The sequence below is a fragment of the Lithobates pipiens genome, unplaced genomic scaffold (assembly GCF_037356315.1).
Source record: "Lithobates pipiens isolate NorthernLeopardFrog02 unplaced genomic scaffold, aLitPip1_a1.2 Scaffold_6, whole genome shotgun sequence".
Taxonomy (NCBI): Eukaryota; Metazoa; Chordata; class Amphibia; order Anura; family Ranidae; genus Lithobates; species Lithobates pipiens.
This window is the reverse complement of record NW_027507881.1, coordinates 1,762,481-1,790,195: the sequence shown is the minus strand read 5'-3', so window position 1 is coordinate 1,790,195 and position 27,715 is coordinate 1,762,481. Positions and strand designations below refer to the sequence as shown.

The following is a 27,715-nucleotide window of genomic DNA, read 5'->3' as shown; positions in this document are numbered from 1 at the left end:
TGTCAAACCCAATTTCATTGTGGGCCACATCAGCAGTATGGTTGTCTTTAAAGGTCCAGTTGTATCTGGGGTGTGGTACGTACAGAGTTCAGGGTTAAAGAGTGTGTTACATAGAGTATTCAGAGTTCAGGATCACACAATGTACAGAGTGTAGAATTCAGGAGTGCACTATGTACAAAGTGCAGGGTTCAGGGGAACACTATGCACAGTGTGCAACCTCACCCCCTCTCCAAAGCTTCCTCAAATCTCTCTCTCCTACCTGGCCTGACTCTAGTACCTCCCTGTGTAGGTGGCTCTGACTCACCCTGCAAATAGATAATTTTCTCTGTCAGATTCTGGAGATCTGCCCCAGCTGTGCACCACTGTGAGTGTGTACAGGGATGTGTTAGTTCCTGGAACCACTGAGAGCAAACATGACCCTTGTAAACATAGAAGGCTTCTGTGTATACAAGTGACAGTGAGTAGCGGATGATGAGAGAGTTCCAAATTACGGCTGCAAAGCTGGGTTGGAGGATCACATGTCAAGGTCTGGTGAGCCGTATTCAGCCCGTGGGCCTTGTGTTTGATATCTGTGCCGTAGAGAGATGAATGATAATAGAAGGAAGACTGAAGCTGTTTCTGGTATTGATGGTACTGGATTGCACTTGTACTGGCTGGTGATCTTGAATCTCTTTTCTATCACACTCCAATCAGTGTCTGAGGGAAAAGAGGGAGCAAGCTGTTAACTTTAGGTGTTGGTTACATTGTTTGATGCTTTGATTGGTCACAACATTTTCTTGTGATCAGCGCTGTCCAATGGACAGGGCAGTCAGAATAATTTGCTTGTGCATGCTAGGGGGCATGTAAGAGGAAGAAAAAAAGCTCTAATATATCATACAATCCTGTAACATTCACCTTCCATCCATTTATGTACAATAGGCAGACAGAAGGCAGTCAATATACCCAAAAAATCATAATGCTGATGATAATGTCATTCATAATGATAACAATGATGATGGTAGCAATCTGACTGAGCTTGTTTAATCTGATCTACAGCATTATACATTGAATCAATGTGTTACATTTACAACATTCTTTTCCCCAGTATTGTCCCTCTTGTGTTCAGTTCAGGTTTTAAAAGCAAAATGTAGAGTTTTGGAGAAAACATACACAATAATATTCCAGCACTGGAGGTCAGTATGGCGAATATCTCCACAGCCACCATGTATTTCCCTCTGGTGCTCAGATAGGCCGGGATCATGGCAATCCAGACACTGCAGAACACCAGCATGCTGAAGGTGATGTACTTGGCCTCATTAAAACTGTCCGGTAATGTCCTCACCATGAAAGCCAGAACAAAACTCACAGCTGCCAGAAACCCCATATAACCCAACATAGAGTAGAACCCGATAACTGACCCTTCATTACACTGAATGAGGATCTTCCCAGGATAGGAGTCCATGTCATACTCCTGAAATGGTGGAGAGATGGACAACCAGAGAATGCAATTCATAACCTGAATGGATGAGCAGAATAACATGACTGTATTGGGAAGTTTGACTCCCACCCATTTGCTATAGGAGCTTCCAGGTCTGGTGGCTTTAAAAGCAATGAAGACCATGATGGTTTTGGCTAGGATAGAAGATGCTGAGATGGTGAAGGGAATTCCAAAAGTGACTTGTTGCAGCATACAGGTAATATCCACAGGATGGCCAAGGAACAGGAATACAGAAAGGAAGCTCAGTATGAGGGAGAGGAGCAGAATGAAGCTGAGGTTCCGGTTATTGGCTCTGACTATGGGAGTGCTCCGAAACCAAACAAATAGTCCAAATATAAGGAGAGATGTTGTAGAAAATATGACTGAAGTTATAGAAAAAAATAAAACTAGAATGTCCTCCTCATATGATAAATACTCATTGACCTTGTCAATACAAATAGTTTTAGCTTGGTTAGGCCATTCATTTTCAGGACACTTCTTGCAGAGTTCACTGTCTGTAGAGTAAAATCAATTGAAAATATCATTAGGTATGGTAGCTATTTGACAGTATTAAATATTTATTTCTGTATTTTTCCTTAACCACTTGACCTCCAGAAGATTTACCCCCCTTCATGACCAGGCTATTTTTGATCACCTCTGCGTTTTTTGTTTTTTGCACTATAAACAAAAAAAAAACAACAATCTTGAAAAAAAATCTGCTTTAAAACACATTCAATAAAAATTTTTCAAAAAATCTAATTTCTTCATAAATGTAAGCCAAGATGTATTCTGCTACATGTTTTTGGTAAAAAGAATATATTCCAATAAGCGTATATTGATTGGTTCATGTGAACTGCGGTATACAAACTGTGGTATATATTTATGTAATTTTTATTTTATTTTATTTTTTATACTAGTAATGGCAGTGTTCAGTTACTTATAGAGGGATTATGATTGTGGCGGCCAATTTGACACTTTTGACACTTTGCGGGAACCAGTGACACTAATGCCACATACACACGATCAGACTATCCAGCAGACTTAGTCGACAATTTGATCGTGTGTGGGCTCCAGCTGACTTTTTCTTCCCAAAAGTCCGGTGGACTTTGAAAGATGACTTGACTCAAAATTGTCCACCATACTCGGCTTTCGAGCAGACAATCCGCTCGTCTGTATGCTGGTCCACCGTACTTTCTAAATGAACGGACTTGCACACACACAGACTAAAGTCCGTTCATTTTGAACGTGACTTCAGGTACGATGGGACTAGAGAAGGAAGTCAATCTCGCCACTTCCACCTTGATTGACACCTTGCGAGCCCCGTCACCTGGTATGGGTTTTAAGGGTAACCCCTACACAGAAAAATGGCGTGGGGGTCCCCCCAAAGTCCATGCTAGACCCTTATCTGAGCACATAGCCCAGCCGGTCAGGAAAGGGGGTGGGGAAGAGTGAGCGCCCCCCTCCTGAACCGTACCAGGCCGCATACCCTCAACATGGGGGTGGGTGCTTTGGGGAAGCTACGGGGGTCCCTTCCGACTTCTCCGCGCTTTCCGGTTCTTCTCGCCGAGATCCTACGCCATCTTCTGCCACTCTTTTGCTAGCGGAGGAGCCCAGCTTTATCATCCCCCGTCGCCGCCCGGGGGTCTTTTTCCGACTTCGGGGATCTTCTTCCGACTTCTCCATGCTTTCCGGTTCTTATCGCCAGGCTCCTCTGCTATCTTCTGCTTTTTTGCTGCTCTTTAGCTAGTGGAGGAGCTCAGCTTTCTCCTTCGTCATCGTCTTCTTCTTCTTTTCTTCCAATGTTGACACGATGCTCTCTCCCCCTGTAACACCGTGGACACGGTGCACGCCGACTTATATAGGCATAAAAGGAGGGGTCACCGTGTGATGTCACATGGTGACCCCGCCCCTTATGAAGTCTCAGTCCCGGGGCAATATCAATGAAGGAAAAAACTGGTCTCCTCAAGCGAAAGAGCAGCAAAAGAGCAGAAGATAGCAGAGGAGCCCAGCGAGAAGAACCGGAAAGCACGGAGAAGACCCACAAAGTCGGAAGAAGACCCCCAGAGCTGCCTAATAAACTACTTTAAAAACCTGTGTAGTGTGTTTTTTTTATTTACACTTTTTCCCTCAGGTGAATGGGTAGGGGTACGATGTACCCCATACTCATTCACATAGGGTGGGGGGCCGGGATCTGGGGGCCCCCTTATTAAAGGTGGCTCCTGGATTATGATAAGCCCCCCGCCTGCAGACCCTGACAACCAATGGCCAGGGTTGTTGGGAAGAGGCCCTTGTCCACATCAACATGGGGACAAGGTGCTTTGGGGTGGGGGGCAGCAGGGTGCCCCCCTTCCCCAAAGCACCCACTCCCCATGTTGAGGGCATGCGGCTTGGAACAGTTCAGGAGGGGGACGCTCGCTCACCCCCACCCCCTTTCCTGACCGGCCGGGCTGTGTGCTTGGATAAGGCTCTGGTATGGACTTTGGGGGGAGCCCCACGCCGTTTTTCGGTGTAGGGGTTACCCTTAAAACCCATACCAGGCGGCGGGGCTCACAAGGTGTCAATCTTGCTGATGGCAGTGGCGAGATTGACTTCCTTCTCTAGTCCTGTCGTACCTGAAGTCACGTTCAAAAGGAACAGATTTTAGTACGTGTGTGGGCAAGTCCGTTCATTTAGAAAGTCCGGCAGACCTCCGCCAAAAATCTCAGATCAGAGTTTAGATCTCGGTTCTTTGTGTTTTACTGATGATCAATGGTTGCCAGCAGACATCCAGTACCCAGTACCAGCAGATCGGCTTCTGCTATGATTAAACATACCATAAGCAGCCCGCTGGAGGGACACGTACACCTCCTGCAGGTGGGAGTGCAGAATCATGTATATACGTGAGCCTGCACAGGAGGGCCACTCTGTAGCAGTAAATCTGCTAAAGGGCAGTCTGAAAGTGGTTTGCCTTAAAGTTTTTTGTAGTTAAGATGGTAATAATAAATATGAATTAAAAGCCGCACAAAACAAAAAAAAATGTTGGAACACTATTCAGTATATGTTGAATATCTCAAGAAAGCTTTAGTCATAAATAAAGTGTGACCATGCCCTGCTGAAAACCAAAGAACCTCCAGCCTCAGTGATGGCAATGACACAGTCTATCTGTAACTTTAACATGTATGTAACAATGACATTCCCATATTTTACCAATTTTGGTCTCTTCAGAGAAATCATTTTCCAGATAATATCTTTTAGATAAGTACAAATATGTCGGAGGCTTTGTCAGACAGACAGGAGAAGGAAGGAGCTTCCAGTTAATTGCTTGAGAAAGCCTCCAACACTCCCAAAGGGATCAGAGGTAGAAGAAAAGTGCAGAAAGGCACCATCAGTAATCATTAATTTCATACAATTTAGGGAGATGTTCAGCTTGCAAAGTGTAAAGTGTGTACAGAATCACTTTGAAGGACTTTACATGTTTTTATTTTCTAATTCAATATCAGAGTTTATACTTAAAGAAACATAAAGCTTACCAGCATGGTTTGATATTTCTCCTTCTGAACATGGAGCACAATTATAACAACATGGGTGATATCCTTCCCTTACAGATTTTCGGAAGCCTGGAAGACATTCCTCGGAGCATTGACCTCTTGGGACCTGAAATAATATAGAGTTATATGGTCTATTCAAGAGAAAAAGTACAGATGTAATAGTGTAGGTAAGCCAAGGTTTGGATGTGTAAAATTATGCAGCATGTACCGTATACCTTGGTGGAAACACATGGACCATTCCAGAAGGTGGCCCTTCATTAGTGTGTATATGCTCTGAACTAGAAGATGGAAATAGACATATAGGAGTACTAGCAGAATCCTTTCATTATAAAGGTTACAACAACAAAACTATCAGTACAAGCATAAACGTTGCTTTAAAAGTCCAAAGAGAAAATCAACCGCATTTGACTGCATTTTAGGAGTCACTCACACAGAAATCCAGGTAGCTCCATGTTTTGTTTTGTTTTTTTCAATAACATAAAAAGACAACGTATACATTGTGCAACATTTACATAAATTTGTACATCTATACAGGTACATTTATATATACGTGTGTCAACCAACAGGGATTGAGTATGTAGAACTATAAACATAGGTTGTCAGGCAGTTATGTTGCAACGAGGCTTGTGACTCGTTAGTGTGCAACCTATATTCAGGCAATGCAAGGACACTGAAATCTAACTTGCTACTATATCATGACTCTTCTAACTGCATATCAACTAGGTTAAAGGAACTTCACAGCTTCAGACCACTGTTCCCACAACAACCATGAGTTTTTGCTTTTAGTTATGTTGCCTCCACTAGAAGCCATAGTTATTTTGTATCCATAATGTAGGTTTACCATGTCTAATGTTTGTTCAATGGTCGGGATTCTATTTTGTTTTCTATCTTGTTATGTTCAATCTAGCTGCTGACAGAATGTGTGTGGTTACATGTCTGGCAGGTTGGGGTATTGAGTCTATGTTAAGATTTAGTAGTGCTAAATCAAATGATGGGTTTACTTGTTGATCTGTTATATCCGATAAAATTTTGAAGATATTCCTCCAGTAGGTTTGTATATGGTTACACTTCCACATTATATGGAATAAGTCGCCTTTGGTTGAGTTACAGTGCCAGCATGAATATTGGAGTTAAATGATGCCAGATTTGAAGGGGTTGAATACCATCTAAGGGACATTTTCTGCGTGAGTTCCCAGAGTGCAGAGCATTTAGTGGCTTTGTAGACAGACTGTAATGCTTGTTGCCATTGTTGTTCTGTAAACTTTCGCCCCAAGTCATTCTCCCAACGAGCATGGGGGGCTGATTTAGTGAAGTGAAGTTTTTGGTGCAGCAGATTGTAAATATAGATATTCCCTTTCGTGTATGGGCTGGGGTGGTTAGGAACTCCCATGCTTTCGGGTGTATTGTGTATAGGGGTAGATGTATCTTCCCAAGACAGTGTTTGACTCTGGTGTAGGTATAGAAATCCGTGGTGGGTAGGCTAAATTCTCCCTGTAAGAGTGGGAAAGATTTCATTCGGGAGTCTTGGAGTAGGTTGTGAATAGATAGGATTCCCCGTTTGGACCAATTTGGACCTTTTGGACCAATGGGTCAGGGATAGATCAGGGGATAGATGATGCAGAGTTTCTATTGGGATTGGTATCTTTGGGTTTTTGGGATATTTAGTGCTGTCGTGGATCAAGGTTTGCCATGCTTTGACCGAAGCTATCATGGTGGGGGGTAGTGCCGAGGATACTTTAGTGCCGAGGGGGGTGCTCAGTAGAGCATTTTAAATGCTACAAGTCTGCCTGACCACGATAATTCATGATTGAGTATGGATTGAACTTCTGTTTGTAGTTTAGTTAATAAAGGTTTATAGTTAGTTGAGAAGAGTTGTTTGGTTAATCTGGTGAGTTGGATCCCGAGGTAGGGAATGTATTTATCTGGGCAGTTGAACAGGTGTTGGGCCTGTAGCAGATTTTTAGATGTGGCATCTAGATGAAGGTCTAAAATGTGCGATTTAGTCATGTTTAGTTTATAATAGGAGATTTTTCAGATTCTAGCAATTTACGTGCTTCTGCCAATGAGGTGGTCGGGTTGGTTAGAATCAGAATTACATCGTCCGCAAAAAGGCTAATTTTATGAGAGATTTTTCCTTTTGTCAGACCTGTAAACAAGGGATTTGAATGTATATGTTCTGCCAGGGGTTCCATCAATAAGTAAAATATTAACGGTGACAGGGGGCATCCTTGGCGTATGTCGTTCGTTATAAGAAATGGTTGGGATAACATATCTGCAGAATAAACTTGCTCTGACAGATTGGTGTAGAGTGCCATTGTAGCTCTATAGATGTGGTCCCTAAAACCAAATTTGAGGAGCACCTTTTGTAGGTACAACCAATGCACCCTATCGAATGCCTTCTCTGCGTCTTAAGAGAGTAGCAGAGAATGCGTTCAGGTGGTTTCGGCATGGTGTATTAGGTTTATCATACGTCTCGTAGCATTTGGCACTTGTCGCCCTTTAGTGAATCCGGTCTGGTCTTGGTGGATGAGATCTGGCATTATTCCTAGCAGGGGTCTAGCAATGGTTTTGGCACAAATCTTTACATCTAGATTTAAAAGAGATATGGGATGGAAGTTTTGAGGGGAGGTTGGTTCTTTCCCTGGTTTTGGGATTGTAACAATAATAGCATTCAATGTTTCGTTGGTGAACATGGAAGAGGAGGGAGGCAGCATTGTTGCAGAATTGTGTCAGGTATGGGAGTAGTTGGTTGAAATATTGTTGGTAGTATTCCCCCGTCAAGCCATCTGGCCCAGGGGCTTTCCCTTTCGGTAGTGAGCATATTGTTGCAAGAATTTCTTGTTCAGTAAAGGGTTCATTCGGCGAGGTTATTTGTAATTCAGTCAATTTGGGGAGCGAGATTTGTTTTAGGAATGCGTCAATGTGTTCATGTGAGGGGTGGAACGTGGTCAGGTCTCGTTTAATGTTATAGAGGTAACTATAATAGTCACTAAATGCATTGTCCTGAGGATTAGTGAGTTTCTGTTTAGAGTGGTGATGGAATAGATGGGTTATTTTTGCCTTGGCCCGTCGTCCTTTCAGACATTGTGCTAGTTTCTTCCCCGATTTGTTAGAGGTAGAGTAGGAGGTGGCCTTAATTTTCCGTTATATGTGCTCAAAGGAATTGAGGAGGAGTGTCCTCATCTCCTGTCATAGTGAGAGCAATTGAGCCAAATTAGTTTGGTTTGGGTTTATGGAGTATTTCAATGTTAGCTATTTGTGAGGTCAGGTGATCAATACGCTGCGTCCTCTTTTTTTGCAAAGGGAACTAAGTTTCATTATTACTCCTCTAATTACAGCTTTGTATGCATTCCACACCACGGTGGCGTCACCCACTGAACCATTATTAAGTTCAAAGTATTCTGTCAGATGATCTTTGAGTTGTTTGGAGTGGGATGGGCATTGCAGTATATAATTGTTGGCCCGCCAGAGAAAGGTAATCTGCTGGTGTTCCGTGTCATTGATAGAGATTGAGATTGGCACATGGTCTGACCACGCCATGGTGTGAATTACAGATGCGCTGATTTTTTGTAATAACCATTTATCTGTAAGAAACATATCTATTTTTGAATAGGATTTATGGTGTGGAGAGTAGAATTGTTGCAAGAGAGATTCTCTCTTCTTTGCTGTTGAAGTGGTATCCATATGTATGTCTACTACCATGTTGAAGTCGCCACAGATTAGAAGGTGTCCTTGTTTTATTTCTTGAGCTTTGCAGATAGTTTTCCGGATGAATTTCATCTGTTGGGTATTAGGGGCATATATATTTAGCAGCGTGTATTTAGTTTTGTTGATGGTGCAAAGTAGAATTAAATATCTACCATGAGGGTCAGAAATTTCTTGAGTCAGGTGGAAGTCTATGTTGTTTTTGATAGCTATTAGGACTCCTCTTTTTTTATGTGTACGTAGCATGGTAGACATGGGAATATTTGTTTTTAGAGCAAAAGTTAATTGACTTGGGCATTAAGTGTGTCTCTTGGACACAAATTACATCGCTTTTAAGTCTTTCGGCTGTGTGCCATAGGGAATGTCTTTTTATCGGGTGATTTAGCCCCTTGGCGTTCAGAGAGAGAATGTTGATTGGCATTGTTGGTTCCTCATGGTGTGTACGGTGGAGAATAAAAGAATGAAAAACGGTAAACACTTAGAGTTAGTCTTAGTAGGCTGGTGGTGAAGAGAGTTGTTTAACTTGAGGTTACAATTCCACTGAGTGGGAGGTTCTGCCGTATTTTGGGCACAGGTCTGGAGCTGTGGAAAAAGGTAACAAGTCAGAACAATTGATTCAACAGGTAAAGTGTTGAAAATTTCCCTGTTAGGTGCAAAATGAGCAACACAAGAATAGATGCGGCATAAACGGACTAAAGAAAGCTAAAAACAGCTTAGCCGCTATGGGGGGAAACAGTTAGTAACTTAGAGAGATTAAGTGAGTAATTAAGCAGTGAACAGTGAGGGATATTATCCATAGGCAATGTTAGCCCTGTTTTGTCAGGTAGTATGCTGTGGTTGGGGTCCCGTGGAGCCATGGTTTAGGCGAGATTGCGGTGCTCTGTGTTGTGGTAGTGGAGGGGCTGATGTAGGGGGCTCCAAAATGATACCCCATTCGTGCAAAAGATTCAGCCCTTTCTGTAGGTCACCAACGACATGGGTAGTGCCATTCTTGGTGATGAGGAGAGTCACTGGGTAGCGCCACTTGTATAATATTTTGTGATTGTGGAGGCCCTTGGTGATGGGGTTCAGGTTCCGTCTTAGTTGTAACATGTATTTGGAGAGGTCTTGGAAGAGTTGGACCCCTTCGTATGGTCGAGGCAGTGGAGATTTGGATCTTGCTTCAGAGAACAATTTCTCTTTTAAATAAAAAAAAATTGACTCACATGAGTACATCTCTAGGCACTGATGCTGCTAGATGGGAGAGTTTCACTATCCTGTGGATCCTATCTATTATAATGTCTTTTGGTGAAGCTTCGGGTACGATGGTACCTATGAGGTCTGTCGGTGTTATAGTCTTAGGGACCCCTCTCAGTTTGACGTTATTGCGTCTAGAGCGGTCTTCTAAGTCGGCCAGCTTGGCACGGATCCATTCCTGTTAGTTTTTTACCTCCTCGTACATATCAATCAGACCATTCACAGTGGCTTTGCATTCTGTCATGCCCTTTTCTGTATGAGTGACGCTTTGTCCCACAACATGCATATCAGTGTTAATTTTTAATAGGGAGGAAAGGTCTGTCATCAATGATGATTGTAGGGATATGAGCATGTCTTTTAGTGTTGTATCCATGATGGGTTGCCCAGAGGTGGGGACGGATGCCATGGAGCTGTGCAGGGCCTGGTTGGTTTGGAGCGGGTTAAAGGCCTGGGACTCGATTAAGGCCTGTGGTGGGCTTATGTTCGGTGTATCCATCCGCATCCAGGCCTTAGCTGGGCTGCTAGTCAGGGGGTTCTCCCTGCTGATCATCGGGAAGGTCAGTGTATGCCACTCCTGGCTGGGCTAGGCCGCCGCCGCCATTTTCACTAACATGTGCCTCCGGAGGGAACATGAAGGTTGTAAGCTTTTTCAGTGTATAATTCCCCATCCACTTACGTGACATGGTCGGTCGGGTTGTAGAGCAGCTCTGGGGTAAAGCTGGTGCGGATTCATTATGTCCGGTGGGCTGGAAACATTCTGTTCTTCTCCCTCACTGTGGAGCTGTGTATTTAGGCATTCATCTCCACCGCCATATATATAGTAATGGGAAAAAATCTTGACACTTATATCCACACAGCTAGACCTGACACCTTCATCTAATCACCATGGAATGAGTCAGGGAAGATGCTGGCCATCTATGAGCAGGATGGGGGAAGGGGGTTAGGATTTGTCTGGAGATGCACTTTAGGGTCAAAACTAGTATGTTTCTTGTAAGTTCTGGATCAGCTTCCCGAACGTAACTCACCTTGTCTCCTTTCCATGATATTATCTCTGGTTCTAGTGTAAGCTGCTGACCCTCTGAAAGGGACCCATCAAAGTGACCCACATGCATCCAATCAGTGGTATTTGTACCTTTAATTCTTGTAATCCAATTTATAATCTCCAGTGGGCTTGGCAGTTCTCCTTTATCATTAAAAATCATGACCTTGCCATTTGGATACTTGTACTGGACTTCCTTTACATAGCAGGACAGCTTAACAAATGACAGAAATTATCATCGTTAACAAGCATTTTGAACGTTTAGTATTTTTTTTGACTATAAATTGTTTATCTAGTTATATCTAAATCATATATATATATATATATATATATATATATATATATATATATTAAAAAATAAAGAGCAACAGTATTTGGGACTTTAAATGAGGTGTACGTAGGAGCCGTTCAAAACCCCTCCTCCATCCCGGGTTCAAAATATCAAAAAAAGGGGGGAGCAGCAGAGCGGGACTTTGAATGAGGCACACGGAAGCTAAAAAAATCCAAATGGGTAAAAAAGACGGATTTTAATAAATTCAAATGGTCATGTAATGCATCTATTATTACATATAATCATAAATTAATTCTTTAGAATTTCATCAAAATGTACATTCCAACAAGGACTTAATAATACATACATAGAAGACTTGACATTGAATAAATACCAATTGGATATGTGACACTGAAAGTGTCACCTGAAAATAAATAATAACAAATATAGAAATAAAACAAAATTGGAACGTTCATTCTTTGTTATGAGATGTGTACACAGCATGGAAGTTGACAGCTCTACGCGTTTCGTGACTTTTTTATCACTCATCAGGAGCCAAACCATGATGGTAACCTATAAAAATAGAGAGAACCACTATGTTTGGAAATGTCTAAGGAAAAGGGTGGACAAATATACAATGTGGAGAAACCCACATGCATACTTGATCCATAGACTTGTTTTATTTCTATATTTGTTATTATTTATTTTCAGGTGACACTTTCAGTGTCACATATCCAATTGGTATTTATTCAATGTCAAGTCTTCTATGTATGTATTATTAAGTCCTTGTTGGAATGTACATTTTGATGAAATTCTAAAGAATTAATTTATGATTATATGTAATAATTGATGCATTACATGACCATTTGAATTTATTAAAATCCGTCTTTTTTACCCATTTGGATTTTTTTAGCTTCCGTGTGCCTCATTCAAAGTCCCGCTCTGCTGCTCCCCCCTTTTTTTTATATATATATATATAGTATGCCTGTGAAGTGGCACGTGTTTCCCGTGTTTAGAACCGTCCCTGCACAAATTGACATTTAACTGAAAAAAAGTAATTTAAATATGCGGTTTTAATGTAATATCTGGTTCTGGCAATATGGATGAAAATCATTGAGAAAAATGGCATGGGTAGGGCATGGGTAGCCCCCCCTGCCCATTACCAGCCCCTTTGGGTCTTGTACGGATATTAAGGGGAACCCCGTACCCATATTAAAAAAAGGAAAGACGTGGGGCCCCCATGCCCTATATACTCAGAACAGCAGTATACAGGCGGTGTAAACAAGACAGGGACTGTGTAGGTTTGTTGTGTTAAGTAGAATCTGTTTGTAATTTTGAACTGGTACGTTTTTAAAGTGTAGCTCCAGTCAAAAAAAATATTTTTAAGATTTTTGGAAAACATAGGGAAGGGTTATCACCCCTGTATAATTTTTTTGCCATCCGTCTTTTTTCATCTAACTTCCTGTTGTCTCCTTACATTTGCAAGTAGGAGATGTTTGTAAGTTGGATGTTTGAAAGTAGGGGCCTGCCCTATATGCTCTGCAGAAATGGGGGCCTAAGGTGTTGGTGTTGTCACAACACTCTAAGCCCTCAAAGTGACTCTTGGTGGGCGCTGGAGTGCCCTGCAGTGAACAAGTATATCAAGAATTGTAATTACATGCCACTGTTGAACAGTGGTAGAAAAATTGGGCCTTTGGTGTTTGCGGTGGTGGTGCTGGTGCCACAACACTATAAGTCCTCACAGTTATTCTTGGTGGGCACAGGAACGGGCCCTGCTGTGAAATATTATATCATGAATTGTAATTAAATGCCCCTGTTAAACGGGGGCTGAAAAATTGGGCCTTAGGCACTGCTTGCTGGTGCCACAACACTGCAAACTCTCCCAGATACTCTATTTGGAGTGCAGGAATGAGCCCTGCTGCTAAGCATTGCATCAAAAATTGTAATTACACACCCCAGTTGGAGAGCCCTGATGTGAACAATTTTATCAAGAATTGTAATTACATGCCATTGTTGAACAGTGGTAGAAAAATTGGGCCTTTGGTGGTTGCGGTGGTGGTGCTGGTGCCACAACACTATAAGTCCTCACAGTTACTCTTGGTGGGCACAGGAACGGGCCCTGCTGTAAAATATTATATCAAGAATTGTAATTACATGCCCCTGTTAAACAGGGGCTGAAAAATTGGGCCTTAGGCACTGCTTGCTGGTTCTACAACACTGCAACCTCTATCAGATACTCTATTTGGAGTGCAGGAATGAGCCCTGCTGCTAAGCATTGCATCAAAACTTGTAATTACACGCCCCAGTTAAACAGGGGCTGAAAAATTGGGCCTTAGGCACTGGTGCTGGTGCCACAACACTGCAACCTCTACCATATACTCTAGTTGGAGTGGAGGAATGAGCCCTGCTGCTAAGCATTGCATCAAAAATTGTAATTACACACCCCAGTTAACAGGGGCTGAAAAATTGGGCCTTAGGCACTGGTGCTGGTGCCACAACACTGCAACCTCTCCCATATACTCTATTTGGAGTGCAGGAATGAGCCCTGCTGCAAAGCATTGCATCAAAAATTGTATTACATGCCCCTGTTAAACAGAGGCTGAAAAATTGGGCCTTAGGCACTGGTGCTGGTGCCACAACACTGCAACCTCTACCATATACTCTAGTTGGAGTGGAGGAATGAGCTCTGCTGCAAAACATTGCATCAAAAATTGTATTACATGCCCCTGTTAAACAGGTGCTAAAAAATTGGGCCCTAGGCACTGGTGCTGGTGCCACAACACTGCAACCTCTCCCATATACTCTAGTTGGAGTGCAGGAATGAGCCCTGCTGCAAAGCATTGCATCAAAAATTGTATTACATGCCCCTGTTAAACAATGGGCTGAAAAATTGGGCTGGTGGCATCACCCAGAACCAAAAATGTTCTTCCAAGATATCAGCCCCCAGATACCAAAATTATTTGGTTACATCAGCTTCAGGTGCTTGGTAGCTGGTGGTGATCCAAGACGGATTCATCTTTATAAAGGTCAGTCGATCAACTGAGTCAGTGAACAGGCGCACCCTGTGATCGATAACAAAGCCCCTAGCACTGAAGGTGCGCTCCGAAAGAACGCTGGATGCAGGACAGGCCAGTAGCTCAGTTGTATACTGTGCAAGCTCTGGCCAGTGATCCATCCTCAAGACCCAGTAAGCCAGAGGATTTTCGGTGGGAAAGGTGTCCAAGTCTATCCTTGCCCCTAGGTATTCATGCACCATGTAAATCAGACGCTGGCAATGGTTACTGGAACTGATCATACCTTGGGGCTGCAGACTAAAAAATTGTCTGAATGTATCGGTCAGATGTCCACCTTCTCCACCGCTCCTTCTATGACTGACTGAAGCCTCAGCAACACGTTGTCCAGGACCAGGAGTTTGTAATCCCCCAGTCTCTGGGAACGCATTGCACAGACCTTTCTGCAAGGCCTCCCGGAGATGTCTCATCCTCTGCGATGGCAAGATAAGGTCCGCAAACTTACCCTTGTACTGTGGATCTAGGATAGTGGCCAGCCAGTAATGGTCTCTCTCCTTGATCTGAAGAATACGAGGATCCTTCCGCAGGCTTTGCAGGATCAGGGAGGCCATGCAGCATAGGTTAGCTGAGGCATTTGGTCCGGAGTCCTCTGGGTCACTAAGGACAACATGATCCGCAGCCAGCTCCTCCCAGCCACGTAGAAGTCCACGGGTTTCTTGGGACTGTAAATCATCCCTAAAAGACTGCTAATGCTGAGTGCCAGGCTCCACCTCCATGCTGACACAATCATCCTCCTCTTCCTCCCCCTCCTCCTCCTCGTCCTCTTCCTGTGTGAAGGGTGGGACAGCAGGAACACTGTCTGGATAAAGGGGACCTTGAGAGGCAAGGAAGTCCTCCTCTTCCTGCCTCTGTTCTGCCACAAGTGCCCTGTCCATTATTCTACACAGTGTATGCTCCAACAGGTGGACAAGAGGTACAGTGTCACTGATGCATGCACTGTCACTGCTCACCATCCTTGTGGCCTCCTCAAACAGTGACAGGACAGTGCATGCATCCCTGATCATGCCCCACTGGCGTGGTGAGAAAAAAACAAGCTCCCCTGACCCTCTCCTGGTGCCGTAGTCGCACAGGTACTCATTGATGGTCCTCTGGTGCGTGTGCAGCCGCTGCAGCATGGCCAAAGTTGAGTTCCACCTGGTGGGCATGTCACATATAAGGCGGTTCTTGGGCAGATTCAACTCCTTTTGGAGCTCAGCCAGCCGAGCACTGGCATTAAATGATCGGTGGAAATGCACACAGACTTTCCTGGCCTGCCTCAGGACATCCTGTAAGCCCAGGTACCTGCCCAAGAACTGCTGCACCACCAGGTTAAGGACGTGAGCCACACAGGGCACATGGGTCAGTTGTCCCTGTCAGATGGCAGAGAGGAGGTTGGTGCCATTGTCGCAAACCATCATTCCTGGCTTAATCTGGCGTGGCGTCAACCACCTCTGCCCCTGCAGAGCTGACAAAATATCTGCCCCAGTGTGGCTCCTGTCCCCCAAACAAACCAGCGCAAGCACGGCATGGCATCTTTTTTGCCTGCGTAATTGCATAGCCCCTTGAATGCATAAAGAGCACCGCTGATTCCGAGGACAGAGCACTGGAAGAGGCCATGGAGGAAGAAGAAGAGGAGGGGGTGGAGGAGAGAGGTGTGTCACAACCAGTAATAGCATTTTGGAGGCACTGTGGCGAAACAATCTCCAACACTACTGCACCTTGTCCTGCATCCTTCCCAGCTGCCAGAAGAGTGACCCAATGGGCCATGAAAGATAGGTAACGTCCCTGTCTATGCCTGCTGGACCATGAGTCATTGGTAATATGTACCTTACCGCTGACCGCACTGTCCAGAGAGGCATGGACATTGCCTTCCACATGCCGGTAGAGAGCAGGAATCGCATTCCATGAGAAAAAGTGGCGTTTGGGGACCTGCCACTGAGGAACCACACATTGCACAAACTCACGGAAGGGGGCAGAGTCTACCAACTGAAAAGGCAGCAGTTGAAGTGCTAGCAATTTAGCCAAGCTAGCATTCAACCGCTGGACATGTGGATGGCTGGGAGTGAACTTCTTTTGATGGTCCAGTAGCTGGGGCAGGGAAATTTGCCTGCTACATTTGGATGTGGGTGTACTGCTAGCAGAGTGCCCGCAAGTACTTGGCTGTGACACACCTAATTCTACACCTTCATTCCTCTCAGTGCAGGTTTCCGAGAGGACTGAAGGTCTAGTGGGGTTGGAGATCCCAGCTGATGAGGAGCAAGGAGAGGTCCGCTTTGTTCTTTGGTATGGGTCTTTAAGGTACGCTTGCCAACGAGCTGCATGGCAGGTCAACATATGTCTGGTCAAGCATGTGGTGCCCATCGCGGCTGATGTTTTGGCCACGCGAGATACACTTGAGACATATGTTGCAAAAAGCAGCGGTGAGATCTGATGCACTCGTCTCAAAAAAGGCCCACACCAAAGAACTTTTGGAATAACGCGCAGAGGCATCGCCCTGCACAGGCAGAGCTCTGCAGTGTTATTCAGTCGGTGTGCTGCCCCTAAGCTGGCCCCTGGAGGGCATCCTGCCTCTTTGGAGATGTGCCTCCTCCTCCTCCTCCTCTCTCCTATCAGGCACCCACGTGGAGTCAGTGACCTCATCATCCCCTCCCTCTTCATCACTGGAGCAAACTTGGCAGTATGCTGCAGCTGGTGGAATATGACTACCAGATTGCTGTCCTTCTTGAGCATCCCCTCTCTCTGCACTCACACTACTGTCTTCATCTAGCTGGGTATCATCATCAGAGTCTTCAAAACACTGGGCATTTTCCTGGAGCATGTACCCAACACTGTGCTCAAACAGTTCGGGGGACTCCTCAGGAGGACATGGTGGGCCTAGGGAAGGAGTGACTGATGATGACATTGAGATGAGGGAAGAGGATGTGTTGACAGCTACCTTGCTAGTACCCTGAGCCTGGGTTAGCAAGGATGAGGAGGATGAAGAGGGCTTGGTCATCCACTCTACCAAGTCTTCGGCATGATGCGGCTCAACATGTCCAGCTGCCGAAAATAAGGACAAGTGTGTCCCATGGCCACGTGCTGATGACGCTGCACCGTGTCCACGACCAGCACTGTTGTCTCTAGACACAGAGCCTGCTTGCACTCTTTTATTGGCTCGCGCTTGCCTGCTTCTCCTTGTTGGCCTTCCAGACATAGTAATGGCCTGCAGGGAGATTGGAAAACCAGCAATTGGGTAGTGTATATTGTGCTGGAGGCACACAACACACACTAACTCCTGAAGATGCCTGTATGATAGAACACCAGCAAATAAAGGATAGATACAGGTGTATACTGTGCTGGAGGCACACAACACCCACTAACTCCTGAAGTTTGGCTGTATTAGAAAACAACAGCAATAAAGGGTAGATACAGGTTTATACAGTGATGTGCTGGAGGCACACAACACCCACTAACTCCCGCAGATGCCTTTATTATAGAACACCAGCAATAAAGGGTAGATACAGGTGTATGCTGTGCTGTGCTGGATGCACACATCACCCACTAACTCCTGCAGATGGCTGTATTAGAGAACACCAGCAATAAAGGGTAGATACATGTGTATATTGTGCTGTGCTGGAGGCACACAACACCCACTAATGCCGCATACACACGATCAAACAAGCGGGTGGAAAAGTCCGGCAAACTCAAGTCCGCCAGACAATCCCCCCGTGTGTAGCCTCCAGTATATTTTTTGACCCGAAAGTACGGCGGACTTAGAAAGAAGTTTTGCACTCCAATCTTCCCGCCGGACTCGCATTTCGGCGGACATTCCGGCCGTGTGTGTGCCAGTCCGCCGTACTTTTGAAATGAGCAGACTTTTCCCGCCCGGAGAAAAGTCCGCTCATTTCGAGCGCGTCTGCAAGTTAGGCGGGACCCGAGAAGGAGACGCCGCTGGATCCGCCACCTGGTATGGACTTAAAGGGGAACCCCAACGCCGAAAAAAATCGGCGTGGGGGTCCCCCCAAAGTCCACAACAGACCCTTGTCCGAGCACGCTACCTGGCCGGCCAGGAAAGGAGGGGCGAGCGAACGCCCCCCCCCCTCCTGAGCCGTACCAGGCCGCGTGCCCCCAACATGGGGGGTGCCTTGGGGAAGGGGGGGCCGCGCGCCCCCCCACCCCAAAGCACCTTGTCCCCATGTTGATGAGGACAAGGGGCTCTTCCCGACAACACCGGCCGTTGGTTGTCGGGGTCTGCGGGCAGGGGGCTTATCGGAATCCGGGAGCCCCCTTTAATAAGGGGGCCCCCAGATACCGGCCCCCCACCCTATATGAATCAGTATGGGGTACAATGTACCCCTACCCATTCACCTGTCAAATAAAGTAAAAAAAAAAACACAACACACAAGATAAAATTATTTATTGCACAGCTCCGGGGGTCTTCCGTCTTCGGGGGTCTTCTCGCCGGACTCCTCCGCTATCTTCTTGTAGCTCTTTTACTAGCGGAGGAGCCCGGCATTCTTCTTCATCGCCGCAGCCTCTTCTTCCGACTTCGGGGGTCTTGTCCCCCTCTTCGGTTCTTCTGCCGGGCCACCGCGCCTTCTTCTAGCTCTTTTACAGGCGGTGGCCCGGTCTTCTATCGCCGCCGTTGTCCCACCGCCTTCCGTTCTTCTGTTCTTCTGTTCTTCTCTTCTTCTTCTTCTTCAGATGTTGCCTCGCCGAGTCCTCCGCTCACAATGACGGGGACCGGGCACGCTGCGACTTATATAGGGACAAGGGGCGGGGTCTTCGGTGGATGTCACATGGGTTCATGTCACATGGCGACAGTCCCAGCATCCTCCGGGACTGTGACATCATAAGGGGGTGGGGTCACCATGTGACATCAATCCATGTGACATGAACCCATGTGACATCCACCGAAGACCCCGCCCCTTGTCCCTATATAAGTCGCCGCGTGCCCGGTCCCCGTAATTGTGAGCGGAGGACTCGGCGAGGCAACATCTGAAGAAGAAGAAGAAGAGAAGAACAGAAGAACGGAAGGTGGCGGGGACAGCGGCAGCGATAGAAGACCGGGCCACCGCCTGTAAAAGAACTAGAAGAAGGCGCGGTGGCCCGGCAGAAGAACCGAAGAGGGGGACAAGACCCCCGAAGTCGGAAGAAGAGGCCGCGGCGATGAGGAAGAATGCCGGGCTCCTCCGCTAGTAATAGAGCTACAAGAAGATAGTGGAGGAGTCCGGCGAGAAGACACCTGAAGACGGAAGACCCCCGGAGCTGTGCAATAAATTATTTTATCTTGTGTGTTGTGTTTTTTTTTGTACTTTATTTGACAGGTGAATGGGTAGGGGTACATTGTACCCCATACTCATTCACATAGGATGGGGGGCCGGTATCCGGGGGCCCCCTTATTAAAGGGGGCTCCCGGATTCCGATAAGCCCCCTGCCCGCAGACCCCGGCAACCAACGGCCAGGGTTGTCGGGAAGAGGCCCTTGTCCTCATCAACATGGGGACAAGGTGCTTTGGGGTGGGGGGGCCGCGCGGCCCCCCCTTCCCCAAGGCACCCCCCCATGTTGAGGGCACGCGGCCTGATACGGCTCAGGAGGGGGGGCGTTCGCTTGCCCCTCCTTTCCTGGCCGGCCGGGTAGCGTTCTCGGACAAGGGTCTGTTGTGGACTTTGGGGGGACCCCCACGCCGATTTTTTTCGGCGTTGGGGTTCCCCTTTAAGTCCATACCAGGTGGCGGGCCAGCAGCGTCTCCTTCGCGGGCCCCGTCTACCTGGAGACGCACTCGAAATGAGCGGACTTTCCTCCGCGTGTGTGGGCGAGTCCGTTCATTTCAAAAGTAGGGCGGATAGTACGGCGGACTTAGTGCGCCGTATTAGTCTGCTGAAAAAGTGCCGTGTGTGGGCAAGTAGCCCGTTCGGAAGTCCGCCAGACTAAGTACCTCGGACAAACGGCTACGTGTGTACGCGGCTTAACTCCTGCAGATGCCTGTATGATGAAACACCAGCAATAAAGGGTAGATACAGGTGTATACTGTGCTGGAGGCACACAACACCCACTAACTCCTGCAGATGCCTTTATTATAGAACACCAGCAATAAAGGGTAGATACAGGTGTATGCTGCGCTGGAGGCACACGACACCCACTAACTCCTGCAGATGGCTGTATTAGAGAACAACAGTAATAAAGGGTAGATATGGGTGTATGCTGTGCTGGAGGCACACAACACCCACTAACTCCTGCAGATGACTGTATTAGAGAACACCAGAAATAAAGGGGTAGATACAGGTGTATACTGCACTGGAGGCACACAACACCCACTAACTCCTGCAGATGCCTGAGAAAAGAACAAACTGTCCCTGCCCATCCTTCTTTCCCTGCACGCCAGAACACACTACACAAGGCCGCCGTGTTGGCAGCCTTATATAGTGTGGGGCGTGTACTAAACCCCCTGAGCTATAATTGGCCACAGGCATTCTGCCTGTGGCCAATTATGGCTCTCCTCGCTGCTGGCACTGTGATTGGCCAAGAATGCAGGGTCACAGTGCATGCTTGGCCAATCATGAGCCAGCAATGCTCTGCGATGGCGCAGTGCATTGTGGGCCGTGAGCGCCACACGAATTTGGCACGAACAGCCCATAACGTTCGGTATTTGCCGAACGTGCGAACAGCCGATGTTCGAGTCGAACATATGTTCAACTCGAACACCAAGCTCATCCCTACTGTTCAGTATGTTCTGACGAGAACCAATTCAGGGGGTGTTCGGCTCATCCTTAAATACCAGCAATGATCTGGCTTTCTAGAACAGAATGTATATCTCCTGCTCTTCATTTAACATTTTTGGGTGCCAAACTATTAACTTAAATTTGAAAAATTGCTAAATTACAATGCTCACAATAGTGCAAAAAATATCAATAAACAAATACATAAGTGAAAACAATTAATCGATAAGTGAACATCCATGTAATAGTGAACGATGTGCTCCAATCGATAAAGTACAATAGTGCTCCAAAATTCAATCTGCGCCACACCCACTCCTGGTCCCCACTCACTGGATGGAACGGACCCCTAGCTTTTCAGTCTAGGAGTCGTACAGGCTTAGAGTGTTGGCCCAGGGATGGCGGATTCACTTCAGGATACAGAGAAGATCTCCCATATCATAACAGTTATGCGTGGATAATAGTGCAAAACAGACACAAAAGAGGGGTCTGATACTGAAGTATTGTTTGGCAAATAGTTTATTGTGCAGATTAAAAATGTGTACTTTCAAAAACATAGGTAATATCAAGCATGTAATGGCAAGAGAGTACAATAGGAAACGCTGCTGGTGGCGTGCGTTCCACCAACAACCGGAAATTAAGTTGTTTGGACTCAAAACTGGAAATTGCATCAACACCTTTCACCTTCCCACAGGGCATCATTAAGGACATCTTAACCTAACCTTTCCTGCCTAACCACTGTATATTTACATCCTGGTGAGATAAGTGTTATTCTAGAAGGATGTACCCATATGGCCTCCTAGATTGGGTGTTCCTAGCAATCACAGTCAGCAGTAGTAAACAATATCTGTCAATCATGATTGCTCACAACAAGTACATGGTTCAAGGCAAATCACAGCAACAATGTACTATGTGATAGCTGCAGCCAATCAAGAGCTATTACAGTAGGAAACAATTGCATCATGATTGATGCCAAACACAGTTAGAAATTATTTCTTATACAGTGTACATGATTGTATAAGCAATCATGTTCTTTTTAAAAAAAATACCTATCACCCCCCAGCAGTACCACATTACTATGGTGACACTGCACTGCTCTGGTGACATGTTAAAAAAAAAATACCATGTGCAATGTCATTTTGTCAAAAAAATTAACTTTTCAAAACACCATGCAAAAATACATTGTAGTGTTTTCTTTCCAAAATGTGATGATTTTGTTGGTGTTTCTCCTGTCCTGGCACTTCAGGGACCCAATGGTGCTCCTTGGATTTTGTGCCTCTCTATACATCTAGCAATTGAAATTGTATCACAAATGTGGTATCCATATACCCAGGAGGTATAGCAGTATGTGTTTTGGGTGTAATTACAATGCCCCATACACACGATCAGATTTTCTGACAACAAAACCGTAGATTTTTATTTCCGAAGGATGTTGGCTCAAACTTGTCTTGCATACACACGGTCACACAAATGTTGAAATTCCAAACGTCAAGAACGTGGAAGGAAGTTCAATAGCCAGTGCACCACCCTTTGGGCTCCTTCTGATCATCTCATGTTTATTTTGTGTTAGTGGAAGTTTGGTGAAAGACTATTCGTGCTTTTCAGCCTTGCGCTTTTAGGTTTGTTTCTGCTCTTCAGTTTGTGATTGTGGGTTCGTATCTGTTCTTCAGTGCATGTTGTCAGTTCATTCCTGTCTTTCAGTGAGTTCTATTTAATAGTTTGCTTCTATTTCTCAGTGTGTTCTTGTCCACTTGTTTCTGATTTTCAGAACATTCTTTTCAGGTCCTTTCTGATTTTCAGTGCATTCTGTCAGTTCATTCTGAGCAGCCAACCATTTTCAAGCAATATTTCGGGTACTCGTCATAGAGTTCATGCTGTGCTTGGGCTTGGTATTGGAGTTCTTGCTTTGACCCAAGTACAGTCCATGAACAGGGCGAGGAGGAGTTCATGGACAAAGAATTGGTTGCACCAGCGTGACCAATTCTCGCACAAGCCTTTGTTGTGGGAGAATAATCCTGATGATTCTAGGAATTATCTCCGGATGACAGACCTTGCTTTTCACCATCTGCTGGCTTTCCTGTCCCCTTATATTACGAAGCAGGACACCTGCATGTGGCATGCCATCACTCCCGAGCAGAGGCTTGTCACCACCTTGTGGTACTTGGCGATGGGGAGAAGTCTCCAGGATATCACGTTTATGACTGCAATCTCCCCCCAGCCTCTGGCAATCATTATTCCAAAGACCTGTTCTGCCATCATACAGGTCCTGCAGAAGGACTATATTAACTGGTTCTCGACCGGCGCACGCCGATGTACGTCGGCAGAATGGCACGGGCAGGCAAATGGGCGTACCTTTAAATTTGCCGCCCTGCCATCACGAGCGCGCTGCCGGCGGCACGCTCGCATGCCGGTCAGAACCCCCAATGAGTCCGGTCGCGGGTTCCGCTGACTCGATCGCCGCAGGCATTCCCGTGATCGACTCATGGGGCAGTTGAATGGAGAAATGCCATTGTAAACAGCATTTCCCCATTCTGCCTAACAACTAGTGACGCTGATCTCGGCTCTATGTGATTGGAGCAGAGATCAGTGTTCACTAAATGAAAGCACAGCCCCCCCAAACTTAGTAACACACCCCTAGGAACACTTAACCCTTACACTGCCACCTGCCACCACTACTGGTTAACCCCTTCCCTGCCAGTGTCATTTACACAGGAATCACTGCATTTATATAGTAGTGATTGCTGTATAAATGACAGTGGTTCCAAAAATGTGTCAAAAATGTCCAATGTGTCTGCCATAATGTCGCAGTCACAATAAAAATAGCTGATCGCCGCCATTACTAGTAAAAAAAAAATATTAATAAAAATGCCATAAAACTATCCCCTATTTTGTAAACGCTATAACTTTTGCGCAAACCAATCAATAATCGCTTATTGGGATTTTTTTTTAACCAATAATTTGTAGAAGAATTTGTATCGGCCTACACTGAGGAAAAAAAATGTTTTTTTATAAATTTTTGGGGGATATTTATTATAACAAAAAGTAAAAAAATAATATGTTTTTTTTTCAAAATTGTCGCTCTATTTTTGTTTATAGCGCAAAAAAATTAAAACCGCAGGGGTGATCAAATACCACCAAAAGAAAGCTCTATTTATGGGAAAAAAGGACGTCAATTTTGTTTGGGAGCCACGTCGCATGACCGCGCAATTGTCAGTTAAAGCGACACAGTGCCGAATCGCAAAAAGTGGTCTGGTCTTTGACCAGCAAAATGGTCCGGGGCTTAAGTGGTTAAGGTAAGATTCATCCTTTAATATCACATTCTATGTATTTAATTTTTGCTAATGTTTTGTATTTTTTTTCATCATTCCCTAATTACCATGATTGTAATATGCTGTGAATGTCTTTTTTAATGCTCCATTTTTGTCCTTCATGCATATTTGCCTTCACTAATCTCCTCAGCATGCTATGATGGGCCCACACACACCTAGCCTAGTCACTTAAGAATGTTTTTAGTCAGCTACATTTTAGTGCTTATGCTAAATACCCCCTAAAATGTGTCCAAGTGCAAGAGGCTTTTTTTTGTGGCCTAAAGTCATTTGGAACCCTTCCTCCCCCCCAACCATTATGTCAACCGATACCAATACTCTATCTGCTGACCTTGCCAAACCCGTACACACTATACCTATCTCTTTTGTGGTCATATTTATGAATGAATTCACCAAAGCATGTAGTGCAAGGGCCTGCCTGAATACTTTCAAATGGTACTGTTTAAAGTTTTGTTCTCCTATTATGTTGATAGATAATTGCAGAATGTGAAAATGTTCTTCCATTTGGACAGTGTGTTTTCCTATTTTTGGATTATGACACTTCTTACCTGTCCAGAGGGCTGCCAATAGTGGAAGTAGGAGGGTCTGGCCAAAGTAACACACATTATTTATGCATTTAGCTCTCAATGAAGTGGAGAGGATTACCTGTCCAAAACCTTACCCCCAAAAATGTTTTACAATGGGCCATTATAATAATTTCAATAAAGGTTATACTTATGTTGGCCAAGAATGTCTGTGTCTAATCTGCTTGCATGTTATATGCAGAAGTACTATTTTTTTTCTTGTTCGACTCCACAGTTTCCTTCAAACCCATAGGAATGGCAGTATGTGGCCTCACAGTTTTCCCAGCAGTGGGACTTCCCCAACTGCGGTGAGACAATAGATGGGAAACATGTCTGCATAATTCCACCCCCAAACTCGGGGTCATACAATTATAATTATAAAGGGTATAGTAGTAAAATTTTATTAGCCGTGGTGTCGGCGACGTACACGTTTTTGTACGTGGACATAGGGAAAATGTCTGGATGTCGGATGGTAGAGTCATCTCCCAGATGGAGTTTTACAGACGGCTCCAGAATGGCAGCTTAAAGTTGCCACCTCCGGAAGATAATGTGGTGGGACTCCCATTCATCTTCATAGCGGATGAATCATTTGCACTGGGGGACTATCTTCTGCAGCCATTCCCGATGAAGACCCTCACCACGGACAAGAGGGTTTTTAATTACCGGCTGGCCAGAGCCAGAAGAGTGGTGGAGAATGCCTTTGGAATAATGTCCAGCCAGTTCTGCCTATTCCTCACAGCTTTTATAAGGCGGAATATAAACTCAATCACATAATTCTATGCTTCTGCATTTTACATAACTTTTTGCTCAAAAATGCAGCAAAGTATGTCCTCAGTTGGGACTGAGGCTGGTTTACTGGATCCAACAACTATGATGGCTCTTGAACCTGGCAATCCTGGCTTGCCCCCACAAAGCAGGGTTTTAATAAACCAACATCTTTAGTTTTCTAACATTTATGTTTGACAGTAGATATAGCCTTGATTTGGCTAAACAGGCATGTGTAAAACCATAACATACACAACTCAGGAACTTACAAAGTTCAACTTTGATAAAGTGAAGACCATATGAGACATTAGTATGTCAAAACTGTGTTGATCTTGCCTTCATCAGATGTGATGATGTCACACCTGTAAAAGCCAAATTTTGAAGATGCACACAAATTGGCAGTCAAAATATGGACTTCCCTCCTGACCCCATGCCTAATTTCAACATGTTCTAGCTCCCATCATGGGATATCAATGGACGTGTTTTGGCGGTGCAACACCTTCCTCTCATCTACTTTAGTTGCGAGGAATGGGTTGCACACACAAAATGCATACATTTATATCCCATGATGGCAGATAGCACATGTTGACACACTGTGTGCATCTTCAAAATTTGGCTTTTAAACTACTTAAAAACTTTGGCAAAAATATAAAATGAGACAAACAAATTTTCAATTTTTGTTGGTTTTAGATTCCGCCTAAAACATCAATGATGTTGGCATTTTTTTTTTTTTTGACATTTTGCTTGACCATCTCTAAATCCCTATTGCACACCATGATCTCACCGATGAGGATCTGTGTACTTGCACTGTTGAAATTAGTGTCTACTTCCACAACATCCACATCACCTAAAAATAAAACAACACACAATGTATTATAAATATGCAGGCATACATCTATTATCTAAATCTGTGGTCCCAGACACTGACCTGTTGTGGTCACTATTTTTCCCACTTCATAAACCTCTCCCTCCATATCTTCTTCATGGTGTGTGGGGTGTTCCCCTTCTTCACAAGTAGTGGGGTTCCTGGTGTCCTCAGATGTCCCGATTCTTTTCTCCCCTATGTGAACACAAAAAAGGGTATGCTTAGCACACAGATATTTGAGGCAAGAAATAGTAATATGAAACATTGCTTGGAAGTGTTGTACAGTTGTCTGTTTTGGCAGAGTTCCAAGCTAAAAACATGTTTTTTTTTTCCCTTTCCAAAGCTGGAATACTTACCTTTTTTGTTAAAATTTCACACATGGAGAGACCCTTAGTATCCACCTGAGCACCTGCAGGGGACACCCTAAAAAGGTTGTTCTGGTGTCCCACACTAGTGCTCCTGCTGCTGAGTGTCCTCTCCTTACACTGAATCAAGTTTTCATTTCATTCTAGTTACAAACCCATCTAGACAACAATGTACTAAACGTATTTTAATAAAAATAGGAATGAAAAAATTTAGTTAACCTGCATCTGCCAAAAACATTGTATTAGTGGTTTAACGAACAATGTTTACTATGAACGATTACTGTGCCCACAAACCTGAAACGCGCCATTTTAAACTGTACAACAGTAAAGAAAAGCACATGGAGCAGCACTAAAGTAATAATAATAATAATAGGAACACACAACAAATACTTACTCTTTTGCAGCACTTTCTTGATCCTTCTGTACTGATTGTACTCCCTCAATTTCAGGTCTGACCAGCTTTTCTTCAATTGCTCCTTGGATCGTCGTACCACATTTCTTGTGCAGACTTCTCACAACTTTAGTCATGATCTTGGACTTTCTCACATTTGGATTGCTGTACGGTCCATACTTCCCATCATAGTCAGCCCTGTTCAAGATGTCCACAATCTCCCCCATCTCTACAAGGACAAATTTGAGGCCTTATCTCACGCCCTGGATATTTCTTTCTCTGGGTTTTCCTTCTCGTTGCTGCTCTCTGCATGCTCCTGTTGTCTCTCTGCCATGTGCTCTCCCACTGCGCTGAAAGAGAAGCGGCAGGGAATACACTATAAAGAAGGTCAGGGGCGGAGTTTCATGCATGCGCAGGGTAACTAAAACATAACACGCGCGTCATACGTATGGCCTGTGAGT

At 44.9% G+C, this 27,715-nt stretch overlaps 1 protein-coding gene across 1 annotated transcript; it reads right to left on the bottom strand.

The window, feature by feature from the left end:
* Positions 1 to 954: 954 nt before the first annotated feature.
* On the bottom strand, positions 955 to 27,481 carry LOC143958244 (vomeronasal type-2 receptor 26-like). The gene is made up of 5 exons (XM_077467762.1): positions 27,355 to 27,481; positions 26,418 to 26,480; positions 5,199 to 5,261; positions 5,039 to 5,089; positions 955 to 1,971 (listed from the first exon to the last, which is right to left on the bottom strand). Exons 1-5 carry the CDS (start codon positions 27,479 to 27,481, stop codon positions 1,064 to 1,066), a joined length of 1,212 nt encoding a protein of 403 aa, XP_077323888.1. The 3' UTR covers positions 955 to 1,063.
* Positions 27,482 to 27,715: the final 234 nt, after the last annotated feature.

Bases quoted from the DNA above. Each gene is read 5' to 3' on its own strand.
- LOC143958244 (XM_077467762.1), bottom strand. From the start codon at position 27,481: ATGGGGGAGATTGTGGACATCTTGAACAGGGCTGACTATGATGGGAAG. The intron at 26,481-27,354 runs GTACGACGATCC...TTTTATTTTTAG, and splicing joins AAGTCTGCACAAGAAATGTG to GTGATGTGGATGTTGTGGAA. The intron at 1,972-5,038 runs GTAAGGGAAGGA...TTTACTCTACAG, and splicing joins TTCCAGGCTTCCGAAAATCT to ACAGTGAACTCTGCAAGAAG.